This window comes from Gavialis gangeticus, unplaced genomic scaffold (genome assembly GCF_001723915.1).
Source record: "Gavialis gangeticus isolate Ggan-Ray unplaced genomic scaffold, GavGan_comp1, whole genome shotgun sequence".
In the NCBI taxonomy this organism is placed as follows: Eukaryota; Metazoa; Chordata; order Crocodylia; family Gavialidae; genus Gavialis; species Gavialis gangeticus.
In genome coordinates, this window is record NW_017729022.1 from 86,577,802 (window position 1) to 86,591,878 (window position 14,077).

A 14,077-nucleotide genomic window follows, 5' to 3' on the forward strand; every position below is an offset into this window, starting at 1 on the left:
TGTCTCTCTGTGTGTGTGTGTGTGTGTGTGTGTGTGTGTGTGTGTGTGTGTGTGTGTGTGTGTGTGTGTGTGTGTGTGTGTGTGTGTGTACGTACACGTACACACACGCACACACAGAGGCAAGCTTGGGAAGTGGGGGAGAGAGGTTATGTTTTGACCTGTGTTTCATCCAACATTGGTTTAAGACTTTTTCTGGAATAGATGCATTTCCTGTTCATTCTCTGCAAAATTTGGATGAGTCCAAACTGCTGAATCCTTTTTGATAAGATAAAACTTAACTAGAACAACCATTTGGTGGAAATAAGGTGTTTTACAAGCCCAGAACACCTCTTAGAGGCTGGCTGAAGCAAGAGTCTCTCTCAATAGCACATGGAGTAATGTGTAGTCCCATAATCCTCCTTTAAGAAATGGTCACAAGCATTCAAGGTAAGCCAGAGTTGGCTTCAGGTTTTTGTGAAGTTCTATAAGAAGTTATGCAAGGCCCTAAATTTAAGTTCCCTTTCCCTTTATCAGATATCCAAAACCACTCTCAATTACTCCTGGACTTCTATGATGCTTCTTCTAGATTGCAGTGGCACTTTCTATCTGAATGTCAGCAGCAGGAGGATAAAAAAGAAAGAATTCAGGATGAAAGAGAAAAAAAAAAGAATAACTAGAAAAGAGAGTTGTATTAATAAACTGCAATAACTGGTAATTCAGGAAAGACAGTAGGGCCATACATAAATGCAAAATTAGTATAGAGATAGGAGTGCCATTGCAGATGTGTTATTAAATCAAACAGTTTTGAACGCCCACATTAAGCAGTCAGTTGGAACGTAAAATCCAGTGAAGTGGTCAAGCAAGTACTCCTATGCTGACCACATGACTCAAGTGAAGATCTTTGTTTTAATTAGCCACTATTAATTAAACTGTTTCTACAGGCACTTTCAGAATGTCAGACTGAGGTAGAAACATGAAGTGAGATGGCTGAGTAGTAACTAGTGAAGACTATGACAGATCTTTCTTTCAGTGACTCTTCAGCATGCAAACAAGTGCAGTCCTTACAGAAATGGTGGCTGCACTTTCACCACAGTGCACAGGCACCAAGCTGTGCCAACTTTCAAACAGCTCTCCAACTATTAACATTTCTGACTTCTAGCCCCTGTGTGGTGTAGTGATCACATCCAGGCCTGCCAGACACATTCACTTGCATTTGCCTGTTGGGTATTTCTTATTGGACCTTTTCATTTTAACATGGGATTAGTATTGCTGAATTGGTGTTTCATAGGGAAATAAAGGTAGAAATGTATCCTTCAAAACGCATGTTCTCATATAACCTTCCACCCTGGGCTGGCATCAGGTAATGGTAATTTCATTTAGCCACATATACATATACTACATTCCCTTAACAACATGACATGGTGACACCTTTTGGTACGTGTGTGGATTTCTGCTATATATAACGCGGTGAGGTTATCAGTATGCTGGGCTGTACATTGAGGAGAAAGTACCTGCTGAAGCTGTTCTGTGATGGTCCCTTGAAAGGACGCTAACTTGGATAATACAACATGCTACAGAAAACACGCACGCAGTTTCACAGTTATTTCTCCTCCCTCACCTACAAATGGTGCTCTTCTTACTGTAGCAGTTTTATGCAAGTCCCCACTAGAAAACCTCTGTGCAATTGCTCTAGGAAGCAACTAATATTCAGACCAACATATTTGGCTCCAACAATGAATAGACAAGCATTTCCTGAGTTCCAACCCAAGGCAAATGCATCAGAGACTTCTGATAGGCAGTAAAATGCCAGAGTTAGAAGACCATCAGGAAAAACTGGGTCTCAAAGTTCCAATGGGAAAAAAAGAACAGATTCAAGATCTGATTCCAGGATAAAATACTGTACTTGCACTTTCAAAGTGCACCCCTTGTCTCTAAAAACTAAATTATTATGAAATTTTGCATAACTTATCAGCTCTTGCATGAGCATTTAATTAACAAACATTAAAAACAAACCAAATACTGTAAGGTACCTGCTTCTCCCCTAAGGGCCTTTTCCACTGCAACCCCTCTCTCCTCCAGCTGTCTCTGCTTCTCTTCTACCTGCTCCAGCTGTCTTTGGATGATCTGTTAGAGAGTAGGAGGGGAGCACTTTCATCAGTAAGTATTTTCATACTGTCACAGTCAGTCACTTGGCCCCAAATGACTGCTTCCTCCCCTTTCACCCAGAAACTCCAAAAAGAATGTTCAACTTGACATATGATGGTTTAGAGGCAGGTCATGGTCACTTCCGCTTAGGAGAGATGTGTTTCCTTCATAAAACTAGGGCAAACCAGCAATATTCCAACTCCCCAATGTAAGAGGTGGTGCAGTTTGCTTAGGATGAGAACACAAATGGCAAGGGTGCTCAAATAATAAATCAATTTGGTAACAGCTAAGGCATCAAAATCTCACTACAACTTATCTGGCTAATACAATTATCACTATCATAGCAGAATCAAATATTATTCAGTCATTTGCTGTAACACTCAATTAATGGTGTTTTTATGCAGTGGTAGGATGTCCAACTATAGAAAGAGCCTATACGACGTGATATTCACAAATTGCCATTTTTCTTCCTCTGCTTCATCACAATAGCTTTGAGAAACTTTTAATGTTTGAGATAGGGCACCCAACATGATGGAGTGAGTGGAAGCAGTAAAATTATGTTAGTATAGAGGAGAGTAAGCTGCCCTGAGCTTCTAGGAGGAGACAGCATGTAAATCTAATACATAAATACATATATAGTTTCCTCTTGCACACCTCTGCTGAGTGACTGTATAATGTGGCTTGCCTGGAAAGCACAGAGCATGTTTTTCCAGGACAAAAGCATTTTCAGGTACTACCTGAGCTCTGTGTAACCTCTTTAGCTCCTCCTGCTTGGCTTGTCGCCGGGCAGCTTTCTGCACTCGCCTGGTGAGCTTGGCATTCAGTTCCTCCTCTGTATAAGTTCTCTGCAGATGGAAAAAACAAAAGAAGATTTCACTTGCATGCAGGTAAGTATTGGTGAAAAGGAAGGTCCCTCCTCTCCTTTAACCTTGCAGAAGAGCTGATCCTTCACTAGCAGCCCTTTCTCAAACAGTCAAGTTGTTCTAGGTACACAGGTGTTTGCAGTGAAGCAAGTGACACTTTCCAGGCCAACAAGGAGTGAAGAAGTGTGTGGGCCAACTGCAAAGTCTAAAGACCCAGTCTGCATAGAAAAATTGAACCCATTTAATTAAGTTTATTTCTAAAAAGATTTAGAGTATATGCAAATAAACTCTTTACTGAACATCAAAAAGGACAGAGCTTTACCACATATCACCTGCTCTGTGATAGGTGGGCATGTCCTTACCCTGCAGTAGACAACAGCTAACATGTGGTCATTCAACACTTTCACTGAAACAAACTCAATGGAAGATGCTAAGCTTTCCCTAAGTGAAAAGTGTGCACATGGACAATTACCACAGAACAGCTGATGCATGGGAAATCCTTCCTCCTTTCTACTTTGTGGTAAACAGTTTATCTGCACAAATCCTTAGTTAAAATTGCACAATCCCTTTGTGTGGACACTCTTAAATCACTCTGTACTAACAGATTACGGGCTTGTCTATTTGGGAAAGTTATACTTATATAAGCTAAATATGAATTTAAATTGACTTGGTTCTGCTGGTATGACACCCCTCCACCTCACCCCATCACCATGTAAGCACTTTTATTCTGGCATAACAGTGTCCACATGGGGGAGTTAATCTGATAAAACTGTTTTAGTTTAACTGGTAAACTTCGTAGTGGCTGAAGTTAAATTGGTGCAATTTCTGTATGTACAGTGGAGTCGCATCATACACACATTTAACTTACGCAAATTCATCATATGCGTATGCCCCAAAGTGCCAATTGTGTGGATTCAGCCTGCAGCTGCCCCCCACAGCGCTGTGCACAGGGCCAAGCAGCTACATTGGGAGCAGCCCTGCTGGAAAGCTGTGAACACTGGCCAGGCGGGAGTTTGGTGCAGGCTGCCCTGAGCAGGAAGGAGGGACTGTACCACTGGATGGGGGAGGGAGCGGACTGTACCACTCGGCAAGTCCAAGGGTAATTTTGACTATACGCGATTTTCGCCTTACGTGCTGACTTTAGAACCTAACCCCCGTGTAAGATGCAACTCCACTGTATAGGCAAGCCCAAAGAGACCTGAATGTAAGCATGGCTGAAAGAGGAACCAGGACTGACCATAACAGCATGACTTGTCTGTGTAAAAGGTGCAACCACCTTTTCAGTGATTTTGGCTGACTGTGTTGTAGCCTACATGGACACTTGGTTACAGGACTTAAACGGGTTTCATAACTGTGTGTATATATACACACATACACACACAGATTCAACAATTAAGGGGAAACAGACACTTTCTTCTCCATAATCAAGGACAATTCTGAGACTGTATCATCAGGACACATCAAGCCAAAGGTCAAAATGTTGGGAAAAGACAACCTAAGTTTCTTTTCTCTATTTTATCTAATCATCTGTCTCATCTATTCTTAGTGAATTTACGCTATTACAAGTCCTAACTGAAAAGTCCATTTCTGTAAGATAGTTCTCAACAACCTGTATCTTCAGTAGAGTTTAAAGTCAACGGGCAGCAACCTCTCAGACTTCTAAACCAAGAGAGATGGTATAGGGACCACCACCAGCTCTCCAAGGGAAATAAGTTAGTATTTTGCCTCTCCATTCTTTTGCTCATAATCCACAAAGAATATCCAAGTTAAAAAGGCAAATTAATAGGGACTGACAGTAAATGATTCTGTATGAGAGTCTAAGATTCTACCTGTGACTAAACTGGTGATGAAGTTTATGAAAGAGTGATATTCCTGAAAAATGAATGCAACTTCTGTCCTTTGAATTCAGCCCGAGGTAGAATTTCATTAAGATTTCAGGGGTTATCCAAAAGTATTGAAGGATCCTGAAAGCCAACATAATCACTTGCTTTTGTATGGTGAGACTGTTCTTGAAACGCATATTGCAGTACATGGTCTACCTAGCAAATCAGCAGATTATGAGGCTAAGGGTTCTAAAAGCACCTGAAGCTCCAGGCCACCTTGCAGCGTGATGAACCACCCTCTTTTTGTACTTCATATTGCACTGATTATTGCATGCATTCTAACAAGGCACAAAGTTTTGGGTCCTAGGATTCATTTTCCAGATAACAGATAATTTCAAGGAAGATTCTGCTGCCAATGTTTGCTAACATTTCATGCATGCACAGTTAAGGGTCATGGTGTTAGTGCAAATGTGGTGTGGGGCTATGGATTCAATGGGTTAATAAAATGGGCATGCATGCAACAATGGCCAGCTAATGGGAATGGAGACACTACCTTTGTCGAGTATGATCTCTTGAATGCCAAGGCGTGTGGTACATAAATCGACTTTAAAAGGGGAATGATAACAGAAAAAAATAAAAACAAACAAACAAACAAAATGGAGCAAAATCAGTTCAACATTGAAAATAAATGCAAAATAATAAAACAAAGCTCTTTTTAAATGCAACAAAATTGGCACAAATGATGAACTTGGTGCAGCTCAGTTACACACAATGGAAGTTGTCTCCTCACAAACCAATTTATGCTCTGCTGAAGGTGATTCCCACTTATGGGAGGCAATTCAGCCTGGAGATCCCCTCAGAGGTTTCTGTGGCCCCAGAACACTCTCCGGCAATAAGTATATGGAGATGTGTAGACAGACAAAATGCGTGTTCAAAGTTTGGAATGACAGAATGAGGTGAGTTTGCTTTGAGGTTAGTTTGTTTTGATATGAACCAGTTCAGTCAAGCATATACTGCTTTTAAAAAAATAAACACACATACAACCAAGTTCACTTAGAAACAGAAAAATATTTTGTTTGGGAAGACTCTAGGTTTGCCTGGTTCATCCTTTATTTCTTGCCAGGAACAAAAAATGCTTTCAGCAAATTTATCCAAAAATAACAGTGATGAATGTCTCTGAATCACAGGTTCACATTTACTAATATTAGAGCAATTCATTAAACTGTTGTGGTCATTTGCATTACATTAGAACCTAGGAATCTTAAATCAAGGCTCAGGATCCCACTAAGGTAGACGCAATACAATTTTGTAACAATGAAGACAGTCCATTTCATGTGTTAATGAACAATTCCCTATTCTTTATTAAGCAAGTGCCATATAACTGGGTTTTGCCTTTACCTGGACTGTCATGTGACTCAGCTTTCTGTGGGTGCGTCTACACATGCAACTAAGTCAACTGAATAAACTCCAGCACAGTACGCATGGGAGTTTACTGCTGCCAGGCACTGCATTTACATGTGCACCCAGGACTGCAGCACACTGTGCCAGGTCAGAGCAGCCCCAGCTGGCAGGGGGCTCCAAGGGTCAGCCTGGGGCTAGCTGGCAGAGGGCCCCCACACTGAAGCACCCTTGTGCTCTAGCCAGCCCCATCAGTGTGTTGCAGAGCACTAAATAAAGCCACCACAGGGCAGTACTTGTGTTAACACCAACCTATGGTGGTGCTTATTAGTTTACTATGGTCTAATAGGGCTGTATGTATAGACGCTGAAAAGTTTACTATGGAGCAAATTTGGCAACTCCACAGTAAACATCTCATGTAATTTCTTCAAGCTTCAGAGCAGCAGAAGCTGCAGCTCTTTTGCTGTCTCAGTGACACACTTTCCCTCATTTCTGTTTTACTGTCTCTCTCAGAAGTTCTGGGGCATATATCGTTTAAATGTTGCCCTTTTGTACATTAAAAACAAGCTCTGGGTTCTACTACCAAGATCTTATTCATCACTTTGCAAGCTAGGGAAACACTCTTTGAGAGGAGGATGCATCTCATAAATCAATGGAAGCTAATATTGGCTACCTTAATAAGACATGTCCAAGGAGTTTTAGGGACAGAGATAGCAACACTTACTACATTGGTACAGGCTAAATCCTGATTCATGTGTTTTGGAATGTTTCACTGCAGAAAGCAAAAGCAATGGCTCAATGAGGAGCTATGCTTAGAGTCAGTAATAACTGGCTCTTTTCTCTTGTAATTTCAACTCAAAAAGGAAGAAATGCAGTTGCTATCTCATCTATCCAAAGGATATAACACCACAGAGGTGAAGTGACTATACACTGCCTAGTTTTTTTAAGCAAGGTTAATTTCCATTGTGCAATGAGAAGCAGAGGGCACCATGCCATCCTGGGCAAAGTGCCAGCATTTAGCATTTAATTAAAATCAATTACAAATGAAAATCTGAAAAATATGCAAACTCTAGTATTTAAGCAAACTGCCCACAACAGGAAAAGTGCACCTGATCACAACACCATGTACTGCACACTAACAATGACACGTGCACACACACATGCACACCCCAGACATATGCCTTTTAGCACACACCCCACAGGGGAATTACATTACCATTCTTTAAATGAGGCATCTGTTAAAAGACACCAGACTAGGCAATGCCAAGTTAATTCACTGCTGATCACTAATGCTGCTAAGGACAGACTAAACAGGGCAAGCCCTCTGGGAAGCAAGGTCAATACAGCAACCAAAGAAAAGCAGCATCAGCTGATTTTAGTCTACAAGGAGTTCAGATAAAAGTTATGTAGCACAAAGAAAGCCACCTCCTTCCTCATAATAAGAAGCTGGATGAGGCAGTTTGTAGTTAAAAGGCACAAACCCTAACATCAGTGCTGTCAATTTGCCAGCCCTACCCCAGATTAATTTCTTTCAGCAGCGCAGCATGCCCAGGTGTGGTATAAAGGCACATCCCTGGACATAGGATCTCTTTTCAGGCCTTTGACTGACATCTCTGTGGTATGGTCCCTATGAATGAGTACATGCACTCCCAAATCACTGTTCCTAGAAAGCACAGGCAGGAACTGAGAAAACAGTTCCTTAAGTGTCACTTCAGCAACAACAAATGGGAGATTACTAGACAAGAAAACCATACCGTTGGCTGTATTACTGCTAGTGTGAAAGGGCTTAGAAAATTAAAAAAAAAAAAAAAAAAGACTATGTCCATTTTGTTCGGTATCAGGATACTGGAACACCTGCCAGCATCATCAGGCCCTGGAATGCTCAGCAACCAGGGGTCTGTCTTCTGCAAAAAACATGTTATATTACGGAGCTCTGTACAGAGGAAGAAGGAAAATGTGACTATTAGAGACAGTGCCCCAACTCTGAGAGCAGAAATGGTACTTATTGCAGTCTTGCTTTTTTCCCCTCACAGTTAGTTCAAAAGATGGAACAGAAACATGACTGTTATCTGAAACCTCCAAATTGTATATTGTTCCTCCGTTTCCCCAAATACCTCATCCTTCTTCTGCATCTTGGGTATAATGCAAAACTTTTCATGAAACAGTTTGTGAGCATGCAAGGAAAGAATGGAAGAGAAAAAGAAAAGAAAGGAATCCAATATAAAAATAGCGTAGTTCTCAGAATAAAAACTCTCCCATCTAAGAAGGGTGATAAGCTCAGAAATCTGAGTAACCCAGGTAACAGTCCCATTTACTTCAGTTCAGTAATCTCTCCCTAGCCCTGTTTATTAGGGCTCATTAATCCAACTACAGGTCCCAATGAAAAGCACCTCCTGGTGTGTTTCCACTTACAATACTACCAATCTGCCCAAATCAACCAAGTCCTTTCCCCCACTGAATCAGGCATCTGCTGTAGCCTGCATTTGTGACTGAGGTGAGGGAACTTTTGACCATCTGAGTGGAGATCTACAACATTCCCCTGTAAGGCTCTTTTTTGCTAATGAGAGTTCTCCATTAAGAGCTAGGGTTCAGCAAAGCAGCAGCAGAAACAAAAAGAAAATCACTTGTTTATTTCCAAAACCATAGTTCATGTCTGAGCTAGGAATCGGTATACTGAGATTCAAAAAACTGAACCCACTCTCCACACTCCAGTGCAGATCCAAGAATCCCTCAGAGTAGGAGAAAGATGCTCATATTTATATTTTAATTTTATTTTTGCTGTAACTTTTCCCTATTTCAACACTGCCACTGCCTCTAATTTATTTAAATAATAAATATAAATATGCCAGGGTTCCTGGCTCCTGCCACGTCTTTTGATCACAGGTAAACACAGCTTCAACCAAATAATCATTGATTATGCCTAAAGAGATTATGTGAACATGCTGAATTCCCATAGATTCTTCACAGGGAGCAGCTACAAAATGGGAGGAAAAACAGTTGCAGAGTAAGAAACTCTGCAGACAAAAAATCCTAAAGCACACTGCATACAACCCCCTTCTCCCAGAGGAAACAGGCACACACATACCACCTTCAGAACCACAAATTGGTTGTTTCCTCTTTCGTAGACACCATGTCTTGGCTATTCCTGGCTGAGCAACATCCTTGGCTGTAGTTTGCTTGGAACTCTACCATATCGATCTACTGTCACAACAATGTACTGAAACCAGACCTTCACCTTACAATGTCAATATTCCAAAAGCAAATTTCTAAGTAACTTTTGAACCACTGAAATCCACTGCTGAGACATGACATTTCTGTTGCAATAGATTGTCAGCATTGTCTTTACAAGAACAAATGATCCCACCTTCAGAACAAGACAATATACACATTTTTGTAAGGAAATGTGGCAGTGAGACAACAGATCTGCCACAGGATGGCACTGTGGAACCTTAACATTGTTGAATCTGACTGGCTGATTTCAGGTTTGATTCAACTATTTCGTATGCACAGAGGAGGTAAGCTGTATTAGTCTGACATCAGGCAAAAGGTAGGACAGGGTGGCACCTTAGAGACTAATTGGTTCAGAGGGGCGTAAGCTGTCACAGACAACAAAGTAGGTCAGTTTGACAAAGTAGGTTGTTGCTGATGAAACCGTAAGCCCTTCTGAAACAGTAAGTCTCAGGGATGCCATCCTGCTCAATTTTTTGCCAGCCATTTCATATGAAAACCATCTGTGAGGCAGAAATAGCAAAAATGACAAAGAATGACCACATCCAAACTGCCTCTGGTCTGCCTACCTCTCGCTTGGATTTCTGAGAAGATCGTTCTAGAATGTCATCACTGGAAAGGTCAGAGTCCTCTGAGAAACTCAAGTGTCGACGGAGCTGCAAATCTGAGAAATCAGTAATAAGAATGAGATGATAAAATGAGAAGACTAGTAACTATAATTGTATTTTCTTCTCTCTCCACAGATACCTGGCACCTTGGCTGTAATCCTGACTGACTTAATTTTACAAAAAAAGTTAATGCTATCAATATTTCTCTGCTGCATTACCAGGGAACATAATGTCTACAAAAGCATTACTCTATGAACTGAAACCAAAAAATGAGACAAAATTAGCAGGGTGGGAGCACCAGGTTCTCAAGGAAATCAATTTGAGAATTATATTAAAAATAGCAAGACCTTCTTTTCCCTTCCCTGGAGCAAAGTCACAGCTCCAGTAAATGGACCAAGCATTTGGATGACAGCAGATTTGAAATTATTTTGGTTGGCTCCATTTTGGTACAAGTTCAGAAGTCAGATGCTTAGCCTTTGTCATAAGGGTCTTGAACTGTCATTCAAGTGCTTCGACTATGCACTTCATAGCATACAAGAGGTCTGCATTTATGAATGAACACAGAATCCCTATTTTTAGACTAGTATAGAGTTGGGAGACTACAGAGTAAGAGCAGAGGGCAGGAGAAATAGTTATGTTTTTCAATATCCATTTATTTGCTAGTTTATGAAGGAATATTCATGGTGATCTCCAAAGGCACTTCATACTAGGTTCAGTGAAAGTGAATTCATGAGTTGGAATGGGAATTCAAAGAGGATAAAAGGTGGTAATCACCACAGCATAGATTTCCTTTCTAATGAGTTAGTCTGAGTTACAAAAATGACTAATCCTGTAGACTCAGCCAAATGAAAAACAAGTGGTAACTTACCACACTTTCTATTAGACAATCTGTTTCAATGACACCAGCTACTTATTCTATTAACAAAGGTGTACAGGGTCAACCTGATTTGCACAGTAGGTAAATGAGAATGGACTCAAGCATAACACAGCATAGCAGCAAGCTGGAATAACTTCTTTGCAAAGAATTTCCTGCTATAACAAAAGTATAACACATAGGTTAACAAATGTATTATACCTGCTGCGGTAACTAGTGGAAAGCCCTTGTGCTTTCCAGAGTCCACTGTGGCACTACTAGAAGGAGTGCTCGGGCAGGATTTGTCATCAGTCTTTTTCTTTTTATCTTTCTTGTATCCAGAGAAAACAGATTTCCACAATGATTTGGGCTTGGTAGCTTCCTCTGCCCCACCACTGGACTTGTCAGACAGCTTGCTGTCGTTCTTGGATTTCTTCTCCTTTTTGTTCTTACGAGGGGAAAAGAGAGAAGTTCTTTTCTTACTTTTCCCACTGGAGCCTTCCGATGAGGTGACTGACCCTTCATGCACACCCACATCAGCAGAGATTGAGGGGAATCTTTCATTACCAACATCATGTTTGAGCATGGGGCCCTCTGCTACTTTCATAGCCAAATGCTTTGGGGACTCAAAAACCAGCTCTTTGGTTGTCATGGGCATAGTAGATGCTTTTCGTGTCTTGGAGGCTCCAGCAACAGCAGCCATTTCCATATCTTTCATCTTACACAACTGTTTAGCCATGGCATCCCGCAATGCCTGACTCTTCACAGACTTCTCTCTGGCTCGCATTCTTTCCTCAGCTAGTTCCTTGGCTTCTAGAGAAACTTGAGGCAGCACCCTTTTCCTTTGGTTCACTACCCCATCCCCTGATGGTGGTCCACCATTCTCTTTGACCAATGGCAGATGAAGAGGCTTCTCTGGTCTTGGCCTACTGGTAGGGGGTGTAAAGAATTTCTCATGAAAACTTGTATCCTCTGTCCTGTCATCATAAGTGTCCTCTACATCATCAGCAAATGGAATCTCATCCACACTCTCTGCAAATGACTTTCGTACCTCGCCTTTTGGGGCCTCAGTTGACTCTTTGGCAGAATGGTTGTGCTCATAAAGTGGAGGTGCATGGGGTGCTGGTGCTGTTGCTAGAATTGGCTTAGACTCTACCTCATTTTGCCAATTTGCCTGGTGCCTTTTTCTACGCAAAGTTGCTGGTTCTTCATTTTGAGGAGGTGGTGGGGGAGGGCTTGATGGAGGAGTAAGCATGGTGGAGTCAGAAGTGTTGAAGCTCTGGCTTGCCAACGTCTTCATGTTAGATGAGCTGCCCTGAAGGCCGAGTCCAGAGCTGCTGGAAAGATCTCTTTTTACTTCATTGGAACTCTTCAGTTCTTTGTCTGATGGAGATTTTGGAGTCAGCATAGATATCTGCTCACTTTCTAACTTGGGTGTAGTCAGCCTTCTTGGGACAGGTTCAGGTTTAACAAGATGGATACCTTCCTGCTCTGAAGCACTCTTAGTGTGATAAGACTTCAGAGGCGGTGATTCAAGGGCTGATATATTAAAATTAGGGTCTGACCGTTTATTTCTGTCCACTGGAGTAAGCCCCAGGCTCCTCCGGATTTCAGCACTCTTCATCCAGAACTCTTCTACAAGGTTATTCCGCTTCAGGGCCTCTTCTGCAGTAGTAGGACTCCCCAACTTTTCCACTTCACTATCATGGCTTTTTAGAGCAAGTTTGACCAGAGGAGTGGATGTTAAGGCTGGAACAGGTTGAAAACACACTGGAGGTTCGACTGGGGATGGAATGGATGCTTCAGCAGAGGGTAAAGGCTGGGAACAAATAGGCAGCTGAGTAGAGGGTGCCAGTGTGGGTGTTGGCGGCTGAGATTTCACTGGTCCTGCAGGTGTGATGGCTTCTGGTGATGCAACTGGCTGGGAGAGTACTGGAGAGTGTGACACAGAAGAGCTTTGAACCTTCTGATCTTTAGGAATTTCATCTTTTGTCTTTTCTTCAAGAACAAAAGGCTCAGGAAAAAAGCGTGTTTCTGGAGATTTGTCCATGCATGTCAGCCCAGTGAGGGGATTCTTAATTTCCTATGGAAATAAAGAAGTAATCATTAATAGTCACTAAGAATTAGATTTCTAGTTCATTCCTCAGGCTTTCAGAGAAAGTTGAGAGAGGAAAGACTGATGCTTCAAACTATGAAACAGTGAATCTGACATCCTTTTCCTCTGGAAAGCAATGTAAGAGCTGATTTATTGTTTGGTATATGTTCTAGTGTACAAGCTGTCTAAACTGCAAGTTGATATGGCAAATTTAATTTTGGAAATAAAAGGGGTAAATTCCAGGAAGCTTTCCCTTTGCCTCACTCCAAGTAAACATATAATGGTAGACCTCTTCCCCAAAGTACATCTGACATACATTCTTCAAGATTTCTTGACTACAATACCCAGAGTTGGCTGTGGTAGGATTGCTTCTCAGAAATGGGAGGCAGTTCCTGTCTAAAGGCTCGCTATACTGCAATGTCAGGACTCCTCTAATGATTCAAGGGGTCATAAATTTCACGTGGATGAGTGAATTTCATTAATTTGAAGCACACTAATACACTTTCTGAATCTGATAGGGCACTGCTGCAGAGGAAGCACATCGTAACTTGACCATTGCTTGAACAGGACTATTTTACTGCATGTAAAACATGCAACTCATTTTAGCTACACAAACAAATGAAGAGGAGTACCATATTTATTCAACTCCAAGATGCAGCTTTTTTGGAGTACTACTATGCCCATGACAACCAAAGAGCTGGCTGTGGCTGCTCCAGCTATGGCTCTGACTTGGAGCCTGACCTAGACCTGAGGTAGACGGGGTGGGGAAAGAGGATTTGGCTTAGCAGAAAAGGAGCTGCCCTGACGCAGACCTGGGGCTGCCACTGCTACTGCTGCCAGATCAGCACTGGGACTGGAGCCCGAGGCAAATCTGCCACATGTGGTAAACAGATGGGGTGGGGGAGGGAGGCAGGGAAGAGGTGGCAAGTGGAGGCTGGGGGCCAGGCACTGGTGCAAGCAGAGGAGGCAAGTGAGGGGGAGTGGAGGAAGACTGCAATGTGACAGGCACTAGGGGCAAGTGGTATGGGGACAGACTGGGGACAAGAGGCAGAAATCAAGCCACTTGACCCCACACAGTTTGCTGC

General features: G+C 42.0%; 1 protein-coding gene across 2 annotated transcripts in view; it reads right to left on the reverse strand.

Moving 5' to 3' along the window:
- Window positions 1–14,077, reverse strand: part of MICAL3 (microtubule associated monooxygenase, calponin and LIM domain containing 3) — a 164,534-nt gene that overhangs the window by 28,279 nt on the left and 122,178 nt on the right. For both annotated transcript variants that reach the window (XM_019515564.1, XM_019515561.1), the window contains 5 exons: window positions 11,120–12,980; window positions 10,006–10,100; window positions 5,364–5,414; window positions 2,862–2,969; window positions 2,010–2,103 (listed from right to left, as the gene is read on the reverse strand). In XM_019515564.1, coding sequence (XP_019371109.1) covers window positions 2,010–2,103; window positions 2,862–2,969; window positions 5,364–5,414; window positions 10,006–10,100; window positions 11,120–12,980 — 2,209 coding nt within the window. The remainder of the gene's footprint in view (window positions 1–2,009; window positions 2,104–2,861; window positions 2,970–5,363; window positions 5,415–10,005; window positions 10,101–11,119; window positions 12,981–14,077) is intronic.